Source organism: Nicotiana attenuata, chromosome 8 (assembly GCF_001879085.1).
Source record: "Nicotiana attenuata strain UT chromosome 8, NIATTr2, whole genome shotgun sequence".
Taxonomy (NCBI): Eukaryota; Viridiplantae; Streptophyta; class Magnoliopsida; order Solanales; family Solanaceae; genus Nicotiana; species Nicotiana attenuata.
In genome coordinates this window covers 12,706,161-12,731,658 of record NC_031996.1, presented here as the reverse complement: position 1 = coordinate 12,731,658, position 25,498 = coordinate 12,706,161, and the positions used below count along the sequence as shown (strand labels likewise).

The 25,498-nt window shown below is 38.7% G+C and overlaps 1 protein-coding gene across 2 annotated transcripts in view; it reads right to left on the bottom strand.

Moving 5' to 3' along the window:
* Positions 921 to 25,498, bottom strand: part of LOC109230936 (pentatricopeptide repeat-containing protein At1g10910, chloroplastic) — a 39,273-nt gene continuing 14,695 nt past the window's right edge. For both annotated transcript variants that reach the window (XM_019396428.1, XM_019396429.1), the window contains exons 3-11: positions 19,028 to 19,291; positions 18,523 to 18,825; positions 10,731 to 10,835; positions 5,412 to 5,511; positions 4,573 to 4,892; positions 3,388 to 3,564; positions 3,172 to 3,300; positions 1,638 to 1,838; positions 921 to 1,500 (exon numbers count right to left, since the gene is read on the bottom strand). In XM_019396428.1, the coding sequence (XP_019251973.1) occupies positions 1,450 to 1,500; positions 1,638 to 1,838; positions 3,172 to 3,300; positions 3,388 to 3,564; positions 4,573 to 4,892; positions 5,412 to 5,511; positions 10,731 to 10,835; positions 18,523 to 18,825; positions 19,028 to 19,291 (1,650 nt within the window). In that variant the 3' untranslated portion in view covers positions 921 to 1,449. The remainder of the gene's footprint in view (positions 1,501 to 1,637; positions 1,839 to 3,171; positions 3,301 to 3,387; positions 3,565 to 4,572; positions 4,893 to 5,411; positions 5,512 to 10,730; positions 10,836 to 18,522; positions 18,826 to 19,027; positions 19,292 to 25,498) is intronic.

The window sequence follows — 25,498 nt, the reverse complement described above, 5'->3', positions numbered from 1 at the left end:
GGAGGCATATCTATGGAGCATCGTAATGGCCACGAAATCGGCTCCTCCGATTTCACCGTATACACCAATTATTCACCAAACACACCAAATTAGCATAACTTAAAGTTATATGCATTCAACCTATCTGTCAAATTGTTCACAAATTCTATTCAATTAGCATAATTTATCTGTAATTGTTCAATAGTGTTCTTCAAATTTGCAATTTAATTTTTTTATCAAATCACCTCAAATCTACTCCAAATGATCTCAAATTTGAACAAAACCTCCAAACACCAACACAAATGATCCACAGTCACCAATAAAACATATCACTAAATTCCTGTTTGAAATAAAAATTTAAACACAAATAATCAGCACTCAAACAATTTTCACAATAATCAACCATTAACTTCGAATTTCAATCACCAAACCCAAAAAATAAACAAGATTAGCATAATTTTAAGTTATCTGCATTCGACCTATCTATTAAATTTTATACAAATTCTACTCAATTAGCACAGACACAAAGTATTTTTCAAATTTGCAATTCAATTGAGATCTACTCTAAATGATCTCAAATATGAAACAAAACCTCCAAACAACACAAATGATCCCCTATCACCAATTTAGTCAAATAACACCAAATCAACAAAGACCCATTGTCTTCTTCAACACTTTCGAAGGACTAACAATGGAGTTTTAAGATTTTTAAAGCAAATCATTAAGTTACTATATGAAAAAAAAAATTAAGCAAAAAATAATCAGCACTCAAACGATTTAAACAATAATCAACCATTAGCTTCGAATTTCAAGCTTCTAAAATTGAACAACTATGATGGTCTTAGCGAAAAACAAGAGCTGGAGAAGAAACATAAGAATGGACGGGTAAAAATGTCAATTATGTGTATATAAAACCAAAGAAGCCTACTTTCACAACAAAATAAAAAATGGGGATAAAAAATGAATAACAGTCCCTCATGAGGGCAATCTGTGTAATTTCGTGTTAATAAAGCATATAAAAATAAGCTAAATAAGCCTTAAAATGTGCGACTACGTCACTTCTTATTGTGTATAAAACCAAAGCCTACTTCCACAACAAAATCAAAAATGGGAACAAAAAATGAATATCAGTTCCTCATGAGGACAATCTGTGTAATTCGTGCTAATAAAGCATATAAAAATAAGCTAAATAAGCCTTAAAATGTGTGTTAATCATGTGTCACTTATTACGATAAGTTCCTAAAAATTCAATTAAAAGAACTTGGCCAATTCATCTCAAGTCAGCAAATGTCGGGCTTTTCTTGCTCGCAAGCACAAAGCAAAACAATCTTGAATCTTCGTTCACGCTCCTTCATTGAAGCCCAGATCTGGTCCAAGGAGCTTCTTGTCTACTCCATTCATGGCTTCTTTGGTCTTCTTAACTCTAGTTCTTGTAATTGATCTCTTTGTTTGCAACTTTATCGAGCTGTCTCATATCAAATTGCCATAGATGTCCTTAAGTTGAGACAATGGAAGCTGCTTCTGCAAATATAGGTTGCCTTAGCAACGTAATTACCAGCTTAAGGCCTGCAGCATATCAGAGCTCTCTATACAAAAAATTAATGCTCAACTTTGCTATCCAGTTTATGTTATCTTGCATTTTCCTTGTGAGGTTTCACCTTTTTTGACACCACAAGCTGCTTGGACAATGACTCAGCAATAAGTTGATGGCCAAACAAGTGAGAGTTCTTCAGAATCAAATTCTTTGTTGATGAATCAATAACATAGCCTTGACCAGACATCCACTCCAGTAACTGCAGAAGTAGTTCCTTCTTTTCTGGTTTTGAAACGTAGCGTGATATAGCCATATCAAATAATTCCTGAGAAGAGTGTTTCAAGAGAGAAGAGATTTTAGCATCTTTGATAAAGTACGCACCTATATAAATGCTAGAGTTATGTTTGCCTCCAAATTGACAACTAAAAACAGCCAACAACCAAATTCTGCATGTCAAATAAGTGCCCGATACACAAGGTATAAGTCAGTGGGCAATCCAAATTCAAGTTAGAATGGATTCCTCCAAAACCTAGAAAGAACCTTATTAGCAATTAGTCCCTCCTGCAGATAACTACAACATTGTTATCCATAAATCAGCAAAAATACCGTCGGATACAAAGTTATCTATTTTTGATCAGTTTTTCTTCCTCAAATTTAACTTCATTCATAGAGAGGCTCTTTCTTTTTGCACTTCTTTTCATTTTCTTTTTAAAAGTGCACCTTGTGGTCGGGGGCAGTTTGCATTGACGTGGAAGAGAGGCTTGGTTTTTCCTTCTCTTTTCTTCTTTTCTCTCTTTCAGACAAAGGCCAGCTAAGAAACAGAGTTGACTCAGTGAAATATCAAAAATCATAAAATAGAGTTTCTTTTTTCACTTGAACAAAATAGGAATCGCCAGTCCATAGGAGTAGGCGAACATGTATATAAGGGACAAAGTTGTTTGAAATGCTCAGTGACAGTCTATCTGAAACAGGTTTGGCAACCATTGTGGTTTGCTCCTTTTAACTTTTTAAAACTCAGATACTTGTATAAAACCATTTTGGATGTTTGTATTTCTTCTATTGGACACTGACAGGACATCGCCCTGCTTTGCAATGGGTCGTGTCTTCTCTGGTTGAACTTGGCTTCTCTGCTTTCTCAGGCTGGCCACCTACTATGTCGTTCATTTTGAAAGTTAACAATCCACTACAATCAAGAGCTAAAGAGAGGGTGACGATGATGTTAAAAATGATGAAGGTTGCTTGATGCCTATTTCGCATTAATCTTACGTAAAACTGAGTAACATTAGACAGATGTTATTACTTTTAATTTTATTAGTTTACATTTAGCCATTAATCTTTCTCCTATGATGATCACTTATGAGAGAAGACATATGCAACATTCTCACCCCAACAAACTTAGGTTATGTCAACGAAGGCATGTTCCATGCTTCATACTAGAACCACACAAGTGAGCGCAGGAAAAAAAGAATACAAACCTTAGTATAGTAATATCAAATAGGCACACAGTCTAAAACAGATCTAGAGTTAATCAATCTTATTGCCAAAAAGTTCGATGACCTTCTCAACACAACATTAGTTAAGTCCATGATACCTGATATTTTAAAGGACGGTGCTTATCTAAACAATAATGATAGAAGCGAATTGAAACTTTCTTGTACCTGATCAATCCTGTGGCCAGAGCTGTGCATGGCCTTCATCACATCATTGATTAAGTTTACATTGCCAGATCTCATGAAGTTGACAGCAAACCTTTTGATAGCCGGACGGCCGATGAATCCTGCATTGTCCTGTATAGCTAGTGATTAAAATAGGATTCTTTATGAGAAACAGCAAAATACAGACGAAAATAGCAAGAAAAAGTAGGTATGGAGTACCTTGACAACTACATAAGCATCTTTGAGAAGGCGCCCAGCAATCAAAATGTGCAAAATCTTCTCATGAAGGGATTTGGATATGGTTCTTTTGCTATATCTCAGCATGTTATATACAGAAAATGCTTCTGAATGTGCATCTGTCTTACCAAGATGATAAATTAAAGAGGAACAAAGTCCCTGAAAAAGGAAAAAGTTAAACAAAAGAGAGTGCTAGAACTACGGATAACATTTATGTCATATTTTTCATTATAATTACCAATGTATAGTGTCAAAAAAATAGCACCTCATACAAAATTTTCAAGTCTCATCATTGATTCAACTATGTCTAAAGCTAAAGTGAAACTTCAAGCACAAATGGGGTTGAGAAGATAAGGAACGGAGCAACCTAAATTTTAGCTTTTCCAAGGTAGAAGAAGAAAGAATACTTTAAAAAGAGAAAGAGGATCTAATTATTCTATTCAAAAAAGAAAAAAGAACAAATTCTTTTACTAGCTATCCAGTGATTATATTTTACTTGTGCATTAGTGCAAAATATAGGGGAACACATCACAAATTAACTAAAAACTGGACATCAACAATTCGGGGTCGCCAAAGTAGAGGCAGTTGAGACTGTTGCTATCAAAAAGGGCAGCCCGGTGCACTAAGCTCTCGCTATGCACGGGGTCCGGGGAAAGGTCGGACCACAAGGGTCTATCGTACGCGCAGTGTTACCCTGCATTTCTGCAAGAGGCTGTTTCCACAAGGGTCTGTTGCTATTGGAAAACCAAAAACAAAGAGAAATTTTGATGTCGTGTATTCTTTGTGAAGTGCACAACAGAATTTATTCCAGATCAAGCCACTGCAACTATTTTTTCTGCTTGATGGTCGACCTAACCCTGACGCACTGCAGTTTAAATCATTTCTATAATTAGATGCCTCATTGAGCAACAATACAAGTTTAATTTTGACTCACATCAACCCACACAAACAAGCATCTGCAATTGAGCATATTGGTTTCTTAATCACTGGGCCACAAACGCAGTTAAGAAAAAGTAGTTTAGGATGTTATCTTAATCTAGTGAGTCTGGGGTCTCTAGAATACTAAACCGTGTACAGAATGCCAACAACAGTTAACCCTGCTATAAATGCCACTTTTATTTCTTTTTATGGATTAAAAAAACAGTGAGATTTTTAACTTCTGCCTACCTCCTCTAGCTGGTGACCTTTTCTATGCATGTCCTCCATGGTACGATAAGCAAGCAAATATAGCTTCTCCTTGCAGAAATATCTTATAAGAATATTAAAGGTATTCCAATCAGGACTAATTGCAAAGTCATCCATCTTCTTCATCATGCTCATTACATTCTCTATATCCCCTGCTCTGCAATAGGCAGAGAGCATTGCATTCAAAATAACTACATCATATTTTTCATATTTTTCTTCAAATTCAGAAGCTAATTTCTTGGCATCTTCGAGAAGCCCACTGCGGCAGAATGCTGAAATCATAATGCTATAAGAGTATCCATCTGCTCATTTATAACAAAAAGACCAAATCAAATAAATATAAATTACAAGAAAAATAAGACAGAACGTAAAACTTTAATCCGTGTGCAGGAACCCCTCAAATACAATAAAGTGAGGCAATAATAGTGCACAAGGAAAGGAAGAACACATCGAGTAGGTAATCTCTAAGTTGATAGTGCAGGCAAACTAGGAAGAAGCAGTGCTTATCGACAACCATTGTTTGAGAGCATAGAGAACCCGTACAGACACCGGACTTAAAACATCGCAAAGTAATTTGACCAGCTTGAACATATGAAGGAGCATCAACATAATGCACACAAACCAGCTAAAATACATCTCGGCTGCACAGATACATGAAGCAAAAGACACCAAGTACACTATGATCGAACTGATAAAAATTGAAGAGTTCAAGAATAAATTTTTACTCATTTCACTACTGAACCTCACAGTGAGTTTCCAACATATTTTATTAGAATTTTTAGACTGGCCAATAGCCTGTCCATAGTATGAAAGATGCATACCAGTTTTCACATGTTTTCCCATCATCTCATCAAATACTGATTTTGCTTCAAGAAGAAGTCCAGACTTTACAAGGCCATCCATTAGGAGACAAAATGGCATCTGTAAGTAGCATTTTGTAAGCCATAGAACACTAAAAGTACGACAAGAATTAAAGTAAGAGCGAACAATCTGTAAGCGAAAAACTTCAGGTATACCACTTTCAGCAGATTGGTGACAAAAATCAGAAGACTTTCTCAACATTAGGATTCATAAAGTACGCAAGAAGTCAGGAAAACATTTGGATCGAAAGATTTGTAACTTCAGAGCAATAAACAATGCTAGCAATGCCATTATTTCAGGAAAATAAATTGCCGGAATATCACTGCTGGAATCTTCGGGACATAATTAAAGATGTAAATCAACTTCTAATATGCTGGAAATGTGAAGAAAAGTTGGTCGGACGATGAGAAATCTGAAAACTCTTATTACTGTCGGTAGTAAATCGAGGTTAAAAAATTTCTAGAAAGCACCTGAGCAGAGTGGCAAGGCTCGATGGCTTCCCCATCAATGAGAAAATTGACAAAAAGTCGGTCGTAGCGCATAGAACTTCATCGTAACACTCAGACAAGTGAATATGTAGGTTCCGACCACAAAAATAAGTTGGAACTTGGATGGCTCACTTCGGACAAGCAGTCGACCTCCAGGAAGATGAGAACCTCGCCAAAAGGTGATTGAAAAGCTTTATGTCAACCTTTTAGTGAGAACCAATAATGAAAAAGTTTCTTCTCTGTGAAGGGACGTAACAACACATGAGATGTTCAATGGTGGGTACTGGTTATGCACGGCACTCACGGAAAACAAGGACGGGGCAGATTTAACAATTGCCGATGATGAAACTCCCTCGCATTGCTGCATTCACGAATAAAATCTTTTTGTTTTTTTTGAGAAGGTAACGTATTTGTATATATATAAAAATTGGAGCTACACAAAGCAATGTAGTCCCACATAATTACAAGGTGGAATACAAACTGACGCCCAAATCCCATTACATCTACAAATAATCTAGCACCTCAAAAATAGACTCAGCATCCTGTAAGTATTCTCGTTTACACCAAAAATAAAAAGGGCTAAACAATTCTATCTTCATCTTCTGCAAGGAACTGTTGTTGCCTTCAAAACATCTTTGATCTCTCTCCTTCTAGATTGTCCACCAAATACAAGCTGGGACAATCCTCCATCTCTCGTATTAGCTGGAAAGGCTGCCATCTGTATTCCAACATCCTAGTACATCTAGGATACTCCTTGGTCCAACTAATCCCCCTCAAATTAATGAAGATCTCCATAATTGATCTGTCATTCTACAGTGTAAAAAGAGATGATTGATTGTCTCTGCCTCTGCACCACATAAATAGCATTTCGAACATAAATGGAATCCCCTCTAGGTAAGATTGTCTTGAGTCCGTACAGCTTCTTTCGCCAGTAACCATGTGAAACAAGCAACTTTGAATAGGATCTTAACCTTCCATATCAATTCCAGGAACAACAACCAATGTGATTATTGGAGAAGTTAAACTCCTTATAAGTTGACATCACAGTAAACTTCCCTTGTGCACTCCCACCCCATAATAAGCTATCTACATTTGTAGACAACCCTGTGAATTGTTCTAGGGTACTGTAGAACTCTGCTAGCCTGTCAATCTCCCAGTCATTTAGAAACCTTCTGAAGCTAAGATTCCATCCTGGATCACCCCAAATCCTGTCAACAGCCAATGCTCCTCTACTCCCGCAGGTCCTATTTGTTCAAGAGCTTCTGCTGCATCTAAAACAGTTGCAGCCTCTCCCATGTCAAACTTCATTAGCTCAAGCAAACAACCAGGTCCAATCTCGATGTTGTACCCACCATTGTCAAAAACCAATCTGTTTCCAACCGTTAATACTCCTTCCTCCACATTGGCTTGTACTTCTGAATGTGTTAACCGAACATTAAAACTACTCCATTTGATGTCTCCAACACAGTATTCAAGTACTAAATTCTTGGCTGCCTTCGCTTCTCTTCTCATCCCATTGTAGATCAAGCAAACAGACAATACCATCTTCATGTTCATAAACAGAGGAACTTAAAATTATCCACCAAATGGTAGAATCTGTATCAACGGACTCATACTTCACCAGCTCTTCTGACACCTCAAGATAGCCATTCTGCACATAAGAAGTCTCTGTAATCACCAAAGCCATCTCAAGATGTCCAGTTCTCATATCGTCTATTCCAAAATGGGCAGAGAGTTGTAAGTGACACCTAGGAATGCCAGAATAAACAGGTGATTCATCACTAAAAAGAGTTGGATTTAGAGCAACATAAAAATTGTCTTTTAGGAACTCAACTTTGATCAAATACTTCTCAACTGAATCCTGAAGCCCCCTATCTGCCTCAAGTAATGAACAAAAATCATATCCTCCTCCTCTAAAGTTTTCCCACATGGGACATAGGACCAAGGACTAATATTTAATTTCGCCACCTCAATAATGCAGAGTTAAAGTATTTCTCCACCTCTTGTATAATCATTTCACAAAACTTCTTCAAGAGTTTCACAATAAGCAGTTCAACAAGCCTCTTTTCCATGGGTAGAATTAAAGTTCGATGACAGAAAAACGAAATTCCGAATTGTCTTATGCATCTGTAGGAGTCATTACAGACTCCACGTCTGATATACTCTCTCCATACTTCAACAATCTTCTCAATTTCAGATCTCAAATTAGCTTTCTCCCACTCTTCATTGTGCACATGAGTTTCTTGAGTTGGACAATTACTCTCTTCCAATTGTTTGGCTTTTTCTAGTGTGTTGTTATGATCTTCCTCAGCAAACTTGGTGCTTCTGTGCGTCCTCCAGATATCACCATTCATAGCTCGAGAATTTGATAATCCCTGTGACGTTTCAACAGATCCTCAGTAAGAGGCAAAGCTCCAGCTTCAGTGTCAAGTGGTTTGTGCTTTGGAGTTACAATCGTTACTGATGAAGTGTCAGCCATGTTGACTTTGAAACTGTAATTATTGTTAAGTGGACTCACTGTTGACTCCAACAGCGTCTCAAGAACCGGACACTCCACCCCATTTAGAGGTTCGACTCCTCCCGAGCTCTCTTTCTCCGGGGAAATTTCTGGTATACCGACAACCTTTGATATTTTTTCGGTGTCTGCCATTCTCGTCTTCTCTAATTGTCCCCTCTCTATCAGATTTCAGAGACGGAAACAAATTTGTCAAAAGAGCTAGCTACCTCCGTTCTAGCTAGTACAATTGAAACACCTGTAGGTATCATTGCTTCATCAGAAAGAGAAGCTAATTTGTCTAAAGGCATCACTACTTCATTAATTGGCATTTCATCAAACACCTTGTGCTCAGGAGAGAAGTGTTATTCCTTTTTTCATAGCTCAAATTCTGCCAAACCTAACTCCGTAGGGATAACATCTTCATTGTTTGCAACAGTGACACCGAGAAACAGAGCTTCAGGAGCACCAACCTCGTGAGAAGAGAAAAGACCAATTGTAAATCCTGTGGTAGAAGGAAGTTGGGCAGAATTGTCTGCAAACCCACCATGGAAACCAACTCCAACATAATCTGGACTTGAACTGGAATTTGTATCGCAATAATGGTGCGCATATAGATCCTGATAAGAACCACCAATGTAATACTTGATGCCGCCGTAGGAGTTTGGACATGCACTGTAATACTGATAGGCGTATGGATCCACACCACCAAACTTGACACAATGGGGGGATATGGATTACAACTGAGATACGCACTGTAATACTGATGGGAATTACACGTCGCGTAGGGTATCACGTTGGTGTGACTGATGGAAGCGCTGCTTGTAACCTCCCATCGGCCAAAAATTAGGGGAAGCGGCAACGAACACTGACTGGACGTAAAGATTAGAAAGAAAAGGTTGGTAACCCACGAACAAATGTTGCTTTGGGTTTTCGAATTGAGAAGTAGGTGGTATGAAATTGTGGGTGTATGGTGGATGGTTCTGCAATAGTGATGAGTATGATGTTTGCGATGGGTTCTCCAGTTCCCATTTCAAGGTCGAGGTATTTAGAGACCCCAAATTCCCGCCACCCGTGGGTAACTTCAAATTGTCAAATTTAGCTCCATTCTATCATAACTCTTGATATTTGTCAATCAAATTTCTTCACAATTTCTCTTATCTTCTACATATCTGATGCCATCTTTAAAATTACATTAAAATTACCCACAGAGCAAGGATGATGGCTCTGATACCACTAATACATATACTGATTTTCAGAGGAAGAAAAAGCAAATTAGGGCTAAGCTAAAGCTAAAAGAGAAGAAACTAATGCAAATAAGATAAATGTTTTTCATTCATAGTCCCTGAAAATGGCAAGCTCGGTACATATCGGGAAAGTAAGACCTACGGGTCAAAGTGAAATAAAATAACTACTTATTGGACCTAAATGTAAAAGTAATAACAGGTAGGTAAATAACAAGCTCAACTCCCATATACACTTCTGGAATCATAGAGTACTTCTTCCCACAGCTGCTCTATTTCTAAATCGTATTACTCAATAGTCTTCAGTAATTCATTTATTCTTTCGATATTGCAACCACTAAAATCACTCCTATGCTGGGAACTCCAACTTCTTTCATTTCAACAGTCAGCTATATAACACTTTCTATTAATCACCACGTTATACAAATTAGGAAGGCTTTTTGCCTTTTCCCCGTGCTTTTTGTCCTCCATAATTTAATTTTCTGACATCACCAACTTTTAACCTTATTCTCTCTTGAAATTCATTTTGATAGGCTGCTGATATGTTTCCAACTTGCAGCTCCATGCGGTGAATATACTAAAGAGGTGCCCCATGGATTATATATACCATATTTGAATTTGATGACCAACAGCTATATAATAATCTATTGGGGTCAGCCAAGCCGTTCGGGTTTTAGGTCAGTTCCCGTTTACCTTCCCACCCACCCGAAGACTATTAGTGGGTAGGGTGGTCAACCGAGAGGGCGCCCGCATCCTCTTCAGACGTGGCCTCGACAACCTGGCAGTTCTTCTATCTCTGCTTTTGGGGCGGGAGTGCTATGTCGCTTCCTCAACCAATTCAATTGTGTCACTCGTGAGATTGGTTGTTTACACCAATCACTGACAATAACCAAGGATCCATGTGGCATAGGCCCTGAAGGTGTATACTTCTTCTATACGAGCTTATCACTTTATGCCAATAAACTTATTAAAATTATACTACCAATTAGAATATTAAATGAAACGTTTGGGAAGTTTTTTGAAACACATGAAATCCTAAAGCAAGAAGTTTACCTCATCCCTAGCATAGCCAAAAGCTTCTAACTCCTTTAATAATTCCTTTGACTTCTCAAACAAACCTCCTTTCACGTATACCTTCAACAAAGTTGTGTAGACTACCTGCAAACACATAATGAGCAGCATAATGAGTTTTTTAAGAAAATTTTGAGCGCTAGAAGTGACAATTCGGAATTTAAAATGGAAAGATGAATCAAGTTGCCAAAAATAGTTTGACTCCAGACTGCAATAGCAGTCTACAGTGGAACAACAAAATACTAATCTTAAACTTGTCAAAAAAATTCACTTAGACACCACAACAAAGGTCATGACAGCCACCTGAAGTATGCGTAAAATGTGTTTATTAGAAGACATGACATGGCAAATGTGTGACTTTCACCCAAAATCAAGCCCATGTTGCTGGAAAGATTTAATGTTTTTCGCTGGAAAAATGAATTTCCAGCCATTTCCCAAACAACTGCATTTTTGCAACCATCTTTCTCAACGCACTTTCTTCCTCCTCTTCTGAGGCTCACGCCAGATTCAGACCCTATTATCATCATCTTCTTCTTCTAATACTTGTGAGGGATCATGCAATTAAATGTGATTTTCTAAGTGTATTACTCCAATGATTTTGTAAGGAGCATTCATGTTTATTTAATTATCTAGTATGGTTAAGCCCGTGCTGAACCGGGGCCCAAGCCTAATACTAAAAATTAAATTGATAATCATCGGATTTAGTATTTACAGTTATGGTCGGTATAAATAGATCATACGCAGATTATATACAGCTATAAACATATCAAGTATATATTATACATTTGTCAACTATTTTAGTTTAAGCGATTGGGTGAACGGCTATTTGGGTTAATTCATCTGATTATTTATAGACAATTTCAAAAACATTTCTCTTGGTTTGCTTTGGTAATACTAAGTACCTCTCATATGGTTTAAATACTATAATTACCTATTTTGTTTCTATTTTCTTGTTAAGAAACTGGTTTCAAGTGATATATTTGCTATTATATTTCGTAATTACCATCCTCAACCTTACATATTAGTGTTGACCAGCTTAATTATAGGAGAAGAATCAGAGAATCAAATCTGTAATTAATAGCTTGATTGTAGGATAGCTTGATTGTAGGAAAATTGTATTGTAGCTGAATATTCTCTCATTATTTTCATTTATTTACTTTCCTAGAATAGTTGTAGAACTTTTGTATAAAGGCATGTATCAATAGGATGTAAAATACGTTGAAATATAAAGAAGCCTTCTCTTCTCTCAATTTCATCATGGTGTCAGAGCCATTGATGCCCTTTTGAGGTGAGTTTTCTTTCTCTGCACACTAGGGTCCATATGTTGAGTTTTCTCCCTCTTTCTTATAGTTTTCTTGCTAAAAATCTACACCCTTCGTCAGTTCTGTACAAAAACTGGTATCACCGGAAGGATTATACCTATTGTACGACCTACCAAAACAAGTTTTAGATTTTTCCGAACACTAGAAGACAAGTCCAGCGTAACCAATAAGCTCCGGGAGCCTTTTTTCAGATTCTGAAGGCTGTTTTTGGGATACCCAGTGTTGTGAACAGCGTGAAGCGAGGAAAAGCGACAAGCCCCTTTTCGCTTAAATGATCACTAATGTTGAAATGTACTTGCTGCAATACACTTCTCATATGGACAACTATATGTTGCAGTTTCAAGGGGAAGATCAATGTCACCAATAAGGGTTTTCATCAAGGTAGGGCCACTGAAGTAATAGAAAGAAATACACCAAGAACATCGTCTACAAAGAAATATTAGGACAGATACAACAATACAACATATCAGCATCTCATATAATAATATATTTCTAATAAAATAATATATAACTAACTTACCTAAAATCTTTATTGTTGCAGGTTCAAAAGATATCCAATTACTTTGAATTCAACTATTGTGCGCGTAAACGTAGTGACATTAATTTTTTTCCGTTTAAATGAGCATTGCACCTTTGCTATTACACATAATTCATTCTCTCTTTTTTTTTACACCATTGTTTTTTTGAAATTGGTAACATTTGTATTAGATATAAACATGACTACACTAAAACAGTGTAGTCATCCATAATTACAAAAGGGAGTACAAAGAGAGACAACCTAAGTCTCTATAAAGATCATAAGAGGTCTAAAACATCAAAAATACTTTCACTCTCTTCTAAGCACTCCTGTTTACACCACAAATAAAAGAGCGTAAGGCAGCTCATCTTCAACTTTTGTATTGAACTATGTGTATCTTCAAAACATACTTGGTTCCTTTCTTTCCAAATTGTCCACCATATACATGCAGGGACAATCTTCCATCTCTCCTTCTGGCCAGACTGCAATCCATCTCTCTTCCAACTTGTTAGGACTTCCTTGATTCTCCCTGGCATAACCCATTTAATTCCCCTCAGGTTGATGAATATCTTCCAAATTTGATCTGTGACACTGCAGTGCAAAAAAAGATGGTTGATTGTCTCCTCCTGAGCTTTACATAAGTAACATCTGGACCCCAACTGATATCCTCTCTTAATGAGATTATCTTGGGTTAGGACAGCTTCTCTTGCTAGGAGCCAGACAAAGCATGCCACTTTGTAAGGTATTTTAACTTTCCAGATCATTTTCCAAGGCCAACAACCAATCTGGTTATTTGAATGGTTGTACTCCTTGTAAGCTGATCTAATAGAGAAAATTCCTTCTTTCCCCCCCTTGCCCAGAACCAGTCCCTATCTTCTATTGTTGGTGGTCCCTCTAAACTGTNATCTTCCCAGAAGGATGTTTTCATTCCATTTCCAACTCTGAGACTTAAATTGTTTCTAAACCTTGGCCATGTGTTTCTGATAGACCTCCACAGACTCACCCCATAAGGAGTACAAACTGTTTTTGTTGTCCAACTACCTTCCATCCCATACCTTGCCTGAATTACCTTCTTCCACAAAGATTGTTCTGTTGTGGCAAACCTCCATAACCACTTCATCATCAATGCTTGGTTCTGAATTTTTATATTTCTAATCCCCATTCCCCCTTCTTTCTTGCTGGTAATAAGAGCTTCCCACCTGACCAGAAGAAACTTACTCTTATCACAGGTGCCTTGCCATAGAAAGTTTCTTCTCAGTGCATCTATTCTTTTAACTACACTGGCCGGAACTGGAAATAAAGACATCATGTAAGTAGGCATGGCATCCAAAACACTATTGATTAGGATTAATCTACCTCCCAGAGATAGGTATTGGCTCTTCCAACTAACAAGTTTCTTTTCACATTTCTCAATTACACCATTCCATATTCCTTTTGACTTGCTTTTTGCTCCAAGTGGCATTCCCAGATACACTGTTGGTAGAGCTCCTATCTTCCCCCCCCCCCCCCCCAGTATTCTAGCCAAACTATGCATCTCCATTACTTCATTAACTGGATAGATGAAACTCTTGTTCCAGTTAATGTGTAGTCCAGATATTGCTTCAAAAAGAATGAATACCATTCTCAGGAAGAGCAACTGTTCTCTGCTAGCATCACAAAACACCAAGGTATCATCTGCATATTGTAGATGGGTGATTTCCAAGTTGGTTGAGTCCCTAGAGTTTACCCTGAACCCCCTGATCCAATTATTTGCTATGGCAGTTTTAAACATATTGTTTAAACCTTCCATAGCCAGAATAAATAGAAAAGGGGAGATTGGGTCTCCCTGCCTCAAGCCTCTCTGAGAGGAGAAGAAACCAACAGGTGAACCATTGACTAAAATAGAGCATTTGACAGTACTAATGCAGAATTTGATCCAACTAATCCATCTTTCATCAAAGCCCATCTTCGAAAGTGTTCCCAGCACAAACTCCCAGTTAAGGTGATCATATGCCTTTTCTATGTCCAGCTTGCACAGGATACCAGGTTCTTTGCTCTTCATTCTAGCATCTACACTCTCATTTGCAATGAGAATAGCATCCATTATTTGCCTACCTTTGATGAAGGCCATCTGTTGATTGTCCACCAACTTTCCCATTACTTTCTTGATTCTTTCTGTTAAGAGTTTTGAGATTATTTTGTAGACACTACCTATCAGACTGATAGGTCTGAAGTCTTTCAGTTCTTTAGCTCCAACTTTCTTAGGAATCAAAGCCACCAAAGTGGCATTAAAGCTTTTTTCAAAGACCCCAGTAACTTGAAAATTCTGGACAGCAGCTATCACATCTTGACTGATCACTTCCCAGCATTGAATGTAGAAAGCCATAGTATACCCATCTGGACCAGGAGCTTTGTCCCCTGCACATGCTTTGACATTCTCCCAGATTTCCTGAGGCTCAAAAGGGCTCAATAACATCTGATTATCCTCTGAGCTTATGGTTTGGCATTCCCTTAGGCTGCATCGTGGTCTCCACTCCTCAGCTTCTGTGTATAATTTTTGGTAGAAAGAAATTATCTCCCTCTTGATATCTTCAGGATTCTCCACAGTTTCCCCATTGACTTGTAGCTTGTCAATATTGTTATATCTTTTATGGGCATTTGCAGTTTTGTGGAAGAACTTGGTATTTCTGTCACCTTCTTTCAACCATAAGGCCCTGGACCTTTGCCTCCATATTATCTCCTCCTTCCTTGCATTTTCCTCAAATTCTAGCAATAGAGAGGTTTTTTTGTATGTCTCTTCCTCATTCAAGCTCCTCAGTTCTTGTATATCCTCAATTTCAGCAAGTTGGTCCAATATATGCTGTTTCTGTATCTTCAGATTGCCTTGAATTGTCTTGCTCCATTCTTTAAGTTTTCCCTGATGTAATCAGGTCTGCCAGTACATGAAAAGGACTCCCACCATGTTTTAATTCTGTCCTTGAAACCTTCAGTCAACAGCCACCAATTCTCGAATTTGAAAAAAGATTTCACTGGTTCCCAATTGCCACACTGAATCATCACAGGTGAATGGTCAGAGGTAACCTTGTGAAGAATTGACTATTTAATGTTCCTAAATCCTTCATCCCATTCCTCAGAGACTAAAAACCTGTCCAGCCTAGCAGCAATGTTGGAATTTGTTCCTTTCTTCCATGTGAACTTTCCTCCTAGTAGTTGCAAATCAACCAAGCCCATGTCCTCAATGAAATCTGAAAGGTCTGCCATTGATCTGGTATACCTAACACAGTTCTTCTTCTCTGAGGGATATCTAACAGTGTTAAAATCCCCACACACAACCCAAGGCCCAGTGAAAAGACCCCTAGCAGCTCCTATCTCCCACCATACTTCTTTTCTATCAACCCTGTCATTAGGAGCATAAATACTGGTTAAATGCCAAACAAAATCTTGAGCTTTGCCACTGAACTTATATGTGATAGAATATCTACCCACACTACTGACTTCCCCTTCCCATGCCCTACTGTCCCACATAATGAGAATACCCCCTCTAGTACCACTTGCTTCCAACTGAGCATATTTCACCCATCTATTTGCCCATAATTCTCTAACTATCTCCCTGATTTCCCCTTCTACCTTGGTTTCTTGAAAGCAATAGACTTCTGCCTTCCAGCTACTCACCATATTTTTTATCAACTCCCTCTTCCTAGCTCTGTTAAGTCCCCTAACATTCCAAGATACTATTTTAATCATCATTGACTATCGATGACAATACACCCTCCCCTGCTTCTTGTGCCATTGCTTTTGAAGCTGCTTCCAAGATCTAAGTTTTTCAGTTCTTTGCTTCCTTTCTTCTTTGGTGTGACAGCTTCCATCATCAGTGATGTTGACTCCATTAAATTCTTCCTCTTTCCATCAATTTTCATGAATAATTGGAGTGCTTCCTTTTCGCACCCTTTGAATTCCACCCCAAACTCTTTGCTCAACCTAATGATATTTTGGTGCACCCAAATTGATGCCTCAAACTCTGGGTCCTCTTCATTATCTAGAGAATTTAAGGGGAGAACTTCTTCAATTGTCCACTCTCCAAAAGTTTTCTCCTCTTCTGGTTGCATCTGCTCCTTTTGCTGCATGTCAGATGTTGATTGTTCCTTGTTTTTGCTTAATACCAAGGCCTTTTCCTTGTTCTCTTCGGTTTGAGCTTCCTCCTCGAATGTATCATCTGCATTGACAATCTCAGTGGCCTTCTCTGCTTCCTTCGACTTTTTTCCAAAGGGAGGTACTCTGAATTTGCCTGGACCTCTATTAAGAGGGGGTCTTTTAATTCCTCCAACTGGGCTATGATTGTCTTTTAATTACACCATTTTATTAATAGACACATAATACACGTGCATTTGCACGTACACTAAAACTAGTGATTCCAATTTAGTAAAAAGTGAGTATAAAGAATTTTTTATCTTTTTGCTTTCTTTGTCATTACCGCACCAAAAAAGTTCTCGGGAACACAAATTATTACTCCTTAGGCAATGATTGAGAAAAATCATTGACTGCAGACAAATAATACACGTGCAATGCACGTACACTAAAACTAGTGATTCCAATTTAGTAAAAAAGTGAGTATAAAGAATTTTTTATCTTTTTGCTTTCTTTGTCATTACCGCACCAAAAAAGTTCTCGGGATTACTCCTTAGACAATTGATTGAGAAAAATCATTGACGGCAGTGTTAGGTAGAGAGTAAAACGGTTAAAAGTCAACAAGCCCATCTATATGCCATCACACTTCACACCTATAAAAAATATCAGGTGTAAAGTAAAAATAATTACCTTTAAAATTTTGGTGAACACCGTAGTTTACTTTAGTTTCAAGTAGCAAAGTAGAACAATAAGATTCACTCTCACGCCAATTAAGGGAAAAAGAAGAAATTGAATGGTCCTAAATGCTACATTTCTATATATAGTACTTACATAATTATATTACAATCTGAGGCCTAACTTGAATTCAGCTTTGCTTTATGAAAAAATTCCATGTATAACTTTTCTGATTTGTACTCTATGTTATCTAGCAGAAAACAATTGAAAGCTCCTTGACTTATTTAATTCGTTACTACTATCTTTCCACGGTAAATAAAATAGTACTCGTTGCTATTATTGCAAATGTAAAAGAGCTAGTACAGTATGCACGAGGACGCTTAAACGCGCCTCTGAAAAGGCTGGAGATGCTGAATAAGGTGCCAAATGAAAACTAAAGAGAGACCATTTTTCAGAAAGTTGTGTATATCTCCAGAGGATAGGGACGAAATTAAACAAAAATCTTCTGGATTTTTCGTCCATAACGGTAAAAGTACACCCACAACACCTAAAATACACTGTGGCATTAAAGCAGATACCACATAAAATACAAAACGTGTCCCCCAGGTCGGCAAGGAGGACGACGGGAAGCTCCTGAGTGTTTGAAACTGTCCCTTATATAATAGTACTAATTTTCAAATGCCATAAATAGCATTTTGTCAAAGCTATGCCAGATTAGTGGATTCTCATCCAAATCGGATTAATGAAATCATTCAACTCTATCCCTGACACTGTTACATAGATCCTACTAAAATTTGTAAACTCCACTGTGACCCAAATTGCAAGAAAGAAATTCATACATAAAAAAACTCAAGAACAAAGATTAAAACCAAACAATTATTTATAAGGAACTCAGTAGGTAGAAACAACCAACCAACTCAACAAATGAACACAAACTCACCATCCAACAAGCAAGAACTTAAAAACCTGCAATGGTATAAACAACCGGCAAATCATATCCTAAACCACAAAAAAAGGTAACAATAGTATTACGGTTTTTTTCTCAAATGGTGCTCTCTAATCTGCTATCTTGAAACCACTAAACATACCAAATAAAACAAAGATGCAGATATTGATAGTTTATTTCCTTCACTGGTAAGAGAGCATAGAGACATACCTTATTTAATACTAAACCTGCAGATCTCATTTCTTCAATCAATGCTTCAGCCTTCTCGTAATTTCCATCAACCGAATAAGCATTGAGCAAAGAGCTATAATGGTAGACATTAGGAGACTGACCTTCAGCTTTCATCTTCTGAAAGTACTTTTCAGCTTCATTGCACTCTTTATGTGAAGCACATACCGAAAGAAGCGACCCATAAGTCACACTATCCATTAGCAGTCCATTAGACATCAGCTCCTGAACCAGCTCTAGTGCCTTAGAGTATCCATCTTTCACTTTGGCACAGCCTGCAAGAAGCTAAAACGTGGCAGATGAAAGTTTAAAAGGGGTTAACAACAGATTAAATTGTAGCTTCTGTAATCAACAAGTTTAATAGACAGCACAATGCGCAGTTCTATGTTTTTATTGCCAATTCTAGGATTCAACAATCAAAACCTATTTAACACGACTAGGTGACTCTAACTGCTAGGAGTGGGAATTACAATCTGAAGCAGCATACCGTGCTATATGTGACAACATCTGGTACTAAACCATCTCGCTTCATTTGAGTAAACAGTTTGAGACTGCTCTCAGATTTTCCGTTCTTAACTAGACAACTAAGAAGCGCATTACAGACTGAGACATTAATCTTTGTTGACCTATCTTTGATGCTTCTGTACATTTCTAAAGCCTCAACAGAACTGAGGCTCTTTCCCATGAGCTTTACATAACTGCTGTAAGATGCAACATTGATCTTCTGATTTTGCTGCATCCAATCAAACACCTGAGAAGCAGAAACGAAGGTCAAACTCCTGGTAATAACACAAAATCATGTAAGGAAAGATCAGATGCCAAATCTGAAAGATTTCATGGTAATTTAAACTTAAAGGATACATAATATTTTGACAACAACATACACAGTGAAATTCCACAAGTGGGATCTAGGGAGAGCAATGTCTACACAACCTTACCCCTACCTTTGTGAAGGTAGAGTGGCTGTTTCCGATAGACCCTCGGCTCAAGCAAAGCAAAATACCAGCAAAAAATAAGATAACTGAAGCAAAGAAGTGATAGATAATAATGGAAAAACTACGAAATGAGAAAGTACAGGGGTAATACTAATGCTACCGGTATGAAGAAGAGAAACGAACGACTACTTACTAACCTACTATATTAATCTTCGACCTCCACACCCTCCTATCAAGGGTCATGTCCTCAGTAAGGTGGAGATGTGTCATCTCCTGCCTAATCACCTCTCCCCAATACTTTTTCAATCTACCTCTGCCTCTCCTAAGACCCACTATTGTCAAACTCTCACACCTCCTTATTGGGCATTTGGGCATCTCCTCTTCACATGTCTGAATCATCTCAACCTCGCTTCCCGCATCTTGTCCTCCACGGAGGCCACTCCCACCTTGTCCTAGATATCCACATTCCTAATCATATCTCTCCTAGTATGCTCACACATCCACCTCAGCATCCTTATTTTCGCTACTTTCGTCTTCTGGACATGAGAGTTCTTGACTGGCCAATACTCCGTCGCATATAACATACTCAGTTGAATCGCCATTATTAAACTTACCTTTAAATCTAGGTGGCATATGTTGTCGAATCACCACTCTATAAAACTTACCTTTAAGTCTTGGTGGCACCTTCTTATCACATAAGACCCTGGATGTGAGCGTCCATTTCATCCACCCTGCTCCAATACGATGTGTGACGTCAGCATCGATCTCCCCATTACCTTGGATTTTAGACCGATACTTTAAACTTCCTCTCTCAGAATGACTTATGTATCAAACCTCACTTCCACGGTAGCCTCATGTGTCACGTCACTGAAGTTGCACTCCAAATATTCTGTTTTAGCTCTACTCAACCAAAAATCTTTAGACTCTAGTGTCCGTCTCCAAATCTCTAGCCTATCATTAACCCCGTCTTGCATCTCGTCAATCAATATTATGTCATCTGCAAATAGTATGCATCATGGCACCTCCTCTTGGATGTACCTCGTTAGCTCATCCATCACCACGGCAAATAGGAAGGGGCTGAGAGCTGATCCCTCGTGCAACCCCATCATGACTGGAAAGTGTCCCCAGTCTCCTCCCACTGTCACGAGTCTTGGATCCAACGTACATGTCCTCAATCACCTTAATGTATGCGACAGGTACACCTCTAACCTCCAAACATCTCTACAGAACCTCTCTTGGAACTTTGTCATATGCCTTTTTCTAGGTCAATGAACACCATATGTAAGTCTCTCTTCCTCTCCTTATACTGCTCCACCAATCTCCTTACAAGGTAAATGGCTTCTACAGTCAAACATCCCAGCATAAAACCGAACTGGTTCTTGGAAATTAACACACTCCTCGCTCTCATCTCCATCACTCTCTCACAAACTTTTGTGGTGTGGCTTAGCAGCTTGATACCCCTATAATAGTTCCAATTTGGATATCAACCTTATTCTTGTACAATGGAAACATTGTACTCCACCTCTATTCCTCAGGCATTTTTGTTGTCCCAAAAATGACATTAAACAACCTAATAAGGCACTCCAAACCTGTCATGTCCGCGCTCTTCCAAAATTCCACTGGGATCTCGTTTGGCCCAATCGCTCTTCGCCTGTGCATCCTACGCATAGCCCTCTCAACCTCCTCAACCTAATACGCCAACAATACCCAAAAATCTCGACGACAATCTGAGTGCTTCAAATCGCCCAACACAATACTCATGTCTCCCTCTTTATTCAGGAGTTAATGGAAGTATGTCTGCCATCTTCTTCTAATGTGTGCCTCTTCCACTAATACTTTATCTTCCTCATCCTTGATACACTTTACCTGGTCCAAGTCCCGAGTCCTCCTTTCTCTCGCCTTGGCTAACCTGTATAACTTTTTATCCCCGTATTTGTCCTCAAGTTCAACATACAGGCGTTCAAATGCTGCTATCTTTGCTACCGTAATCGCTAACTTTGCCTCCTTCTTCGTCGTCTTATACTCCACCCTATTCGCCCTCTTCTCTTCCTCCTTACTTTCCACTAACTTTGCATAAGCAACCGTCTTGCCTTCCACTTCCCCTTGTACCTCTCTGTTCCACTACCAATCCCCTAAGTGTCTACTAAAGCTACCTCTTGAGACCCCAACATTTCTCTAGTTGCTTCCTTAATACAACTAGTTGTCCAATCTCACAAACTGTTTAAATCCATTACCAAGAGCTTATGTTGGGTTGTAAGATTCTCACTCGATAAAACTTTGCAATCCTTACAAAGAACTTTATCACACCTCCTAAAGAGTAAGGAGTCTATCTGGGTCTTAGCCACCGAACTACAGAAGGTTACTAAGTGCTCCTCCTTTTACGGGAAACTCGAATTAGCTATCACCAACTCAGAAGTTTTCACGAAATGCAAAAGAAAGACTCCTCGTTCGCTTCTATCCCATAGCCATAACCTCCATGCACCATGTTATAACCTCCTGAAGTTGTTCCGATATGGCCATTAAAATCTCCTCCTACGAATAGCTTCTCGGTGAGCGATACGCCTCTCACAACCTCGTCCAAATCTTCCCAAAAACACTTCTTCACCTCCTCTTCCAAACCGCTTGGGGTGCACATGCACTAATAATGCTCAAAGTAAACCCCCAACGACTATCTTAACCGCCATTATCCCATCGTTTACCCTCCTAACTTCTACCACCTGCTCCCTAAGTTCCTCAGCAACTAAATGCCTACTCCATTACTATTCCTCGAGCCTCCTGAGTACCATAATTTAAACCCGTTCACATCCCGTGCCTTAGTTACTACACAATTGGTTTCTTGGACACATGCTATATTGATCTTCCTCTCCTTAAGAATCTACATCAACTTTATAGACTTTCCCGTTAACGTCCCTATGTTCTAAGGCCAATTTTCAGTCTAGAGGTTTCCTTAACCGCCCTACAACCCTTATCCCACCCCCCTCGCCCAAAACGAGGACATGACCTTAGTCTACCACCGCTCACTAGCGCCATTAAAACATGTGTACGTTAATAATATGTACACAAAAAAGGCAGGAAAACAAGTAGCGGTTTAATAGTTAAAGACACACAAGTCGAACTAAAAATCAAATATCGCTAATTCTAGACAGGCAAGCAATTACAGCCAAGCTAAGCAGATTATAATAAAACAAGATAGAGATAGAAAGATAGAACCTAGAAAGCGTGGCAGTGGGTCGCCGGAAACCGGGGGGCTCACCGAAAAGCTCACCGGAAAGGGTGCAGATCAGATCGATCTGGAGAGGCCACCATCGGAGAGTAATAGTATCACTGGAAATCTGCCTGGCCGAGTGCTCACGTGTCGGCTCGCGTAAGAACTTCGTCGGAAAAGTCTAACCTGTTATCGTTCGCAGCCGCGAGCAGCACACCCACACACGTAGAGAGAAGGGGGGGAGATAGAGAGACGGAAAAGCAGAGAAGAAACAAAGGCAGAGTGGTCTATCATCGCCGGCCTCTAACCAGAGAAAGGGAAGAGGAAAAGAGGGAAAAAAAGAAAGAAAAAAGAGAAAGAGAACAGAGAAAGGAAAGGGCCTTACTAGTATTGTGATGTGCCGACGAAGAGGGTTGGCGGAGAAGAAGGTTAGCAGACGGTGGAGAAGAAAATTCCTGTTGGGGAGAGAGAGAATGGTCTGACATTCAAAAATATTGAAATATTTTATGGTGTTAAGAATATTGCGTATATTAAAATCAATTAGCAAGACATCAAAATTAATTAGGGAGCTATTGTGCATTTGTAATTATGTAATCTTGATTTCTGTCCTAGTTTGTGGCAAAATGTATAAAAAAATAGTTATCCATCCATGCTATCAACTAAAGAATGGGTTGGATAATGAACTTTTTAAAATTGGATCAAATATGGATAAGATTCATATTATCCACTTAAAAATGGGTTTAAATTTGACATTTGTAAAGACTCAAATTGGGGGTTCCTCAAGTTTGGGAGACTAGAAATTCTCCTAAAACTGATCATATTCAAGAAGCCATGGAAGGATATCCATATTATCCACCAATTAACCCATTTTCTATCCGTATTAATATGGGCCGGATTGGATAATTTATCCATTTTTGTATTATACATTTTCGACCCGCCCGTTTTCCGCCCCGAGTTTAGAAGCTTGAAAGAATTTCAGGCAATACTTCATTTCTCTCTTCCGTATTATATATTTCACATGATATCAGAGCATTGGCGAGAAATTAGTCATTTCACCATTACTAGCGACGGAGAGAAGAAATTAGGTCATCATGCAAATTTTCTGACCAACCTAAAGACGGTCCGAGAGGTCCTTGCCTTACGTGCGTGTTGTGCATAAACCAACATTTTCACAAGGAGGCACACTTTGACGGTTTGACCTGCCTCGCTGTCGCTACAGCTACTGCATGCCCTCACTTCGCCACCTTCTCTGTATCTCCGACACATGTGACAATGTGACTTTCTAGCCACCTTCCAGTGATATCTTTTCATCCATCTGGGTCGACGGAGCATTCCGAGTCCACCTATCTTGATTCCAGTTACTCCGGTGATAAGAATCCTAAACAAAGAGAAACTTTCCAATGAGTTTCCCGGCATCTGACAAGTTCTATTGGTGTTTCCTGATTGTTGCGAGTTGACTAGGGCCTATGAGAGTGCCTCTATATAATTCTAACTTTTTCGGCCAGATTTGGGTACTTTTCCGGCAAGTCAAAATTTTTGCGAGTTGACTAGGGCTTACGAGAGTGACTATATAATTCTGACTTTTTCGGCCAGATTTGGGTGCTTCTCCGACAAGTCAAAAAAAAATTCGAACTACAATACTTCCAGGTGAGACCTTGTTGTGACACTTGATTGAAGGTCTATGATCTTTTCTACCTATCTTTTATACTTTCCGGCAAGCAAAATCATATTTCAGAATGGGTTCGGGCGATGCAAGAAGTCGGATAATTTCCTTGTCTAATTATAATGAGTTTCTTAGGTACAAAATGGCACCTAAGTAGACCATTTCACAAATCACAATTGTAGTTCAAACTGGTTAATTATGTAGTTTATGTTTTTCCTTCTTCTACCCCTGAACCTTGGGCCATTCATTCAAGAGTCCAAGGCTTCAAGTTGAACAAGACTAAAACCGAATACATGGACTGCAAATTCAGTGACGTAACACAGGAAGCTGAGGTAGAAGTGAGGTTTGATACACAAGTCATCCCCAAAAGAGAAAGTTTCAAGTACCTGGGTCAGTAATCCTAACTAACAAAGAGATTGACAAGGATGTCACACACCATATTGGAGCAGGATGGATGAAATAAAGGGCTTGCTTCCGGCGTCTTGTGTGATAAGAATGTGCCACCTGGAATTAAATGTAAGTTCTAAAGAGTGGTGGTTAGACCGACTATGTTGTATGAGGCGAAGTGTTGGCCAGTCAAGAAATCTCATGTCCGGAAAATGAAAGTAGCAAAAATAAGATGTTGAGGTGGATGTGTGGGCATACTAGGAGGAATAGGGTTAGGAACATAGATATTCGGGAAAAAGTGGGGGGTGGCTTCCGTGGAAGATAAGATGCGAGAAGTGAAGCTGAGGTGGTTCGAGCATGTGATGAGGAGATGCATTGATACCCAATGAGGTGAGAGAGGTTGAATACGGTGGGTCAAAGGAGAGGCAGAGTAAGGCCGAAGAAGTATTGGGGAGAGATAATTAGGCAGGACATGGCACTTATTCAACTTACTAAGGACAAGACTCCTTGATAGGAAGTTGTGGAGGTCGAGAATTTGAATGGAAGGTTAGTGGGTAGGAGAGCTTTCTTCCGGTCCTTATCGGTAGTTTTAGTGTTACTCTTATTTTGACGTATTCTTGGATGTCTATCACTATCAAATGTTGCTTATGCTTTTACTTTTGTTAATATTTTACTGTTGTTGCTGTTTTTCCATGACTCTTTTCATATATATATATATATATATATATATATATATATATATATATATATATATATATATATATATAT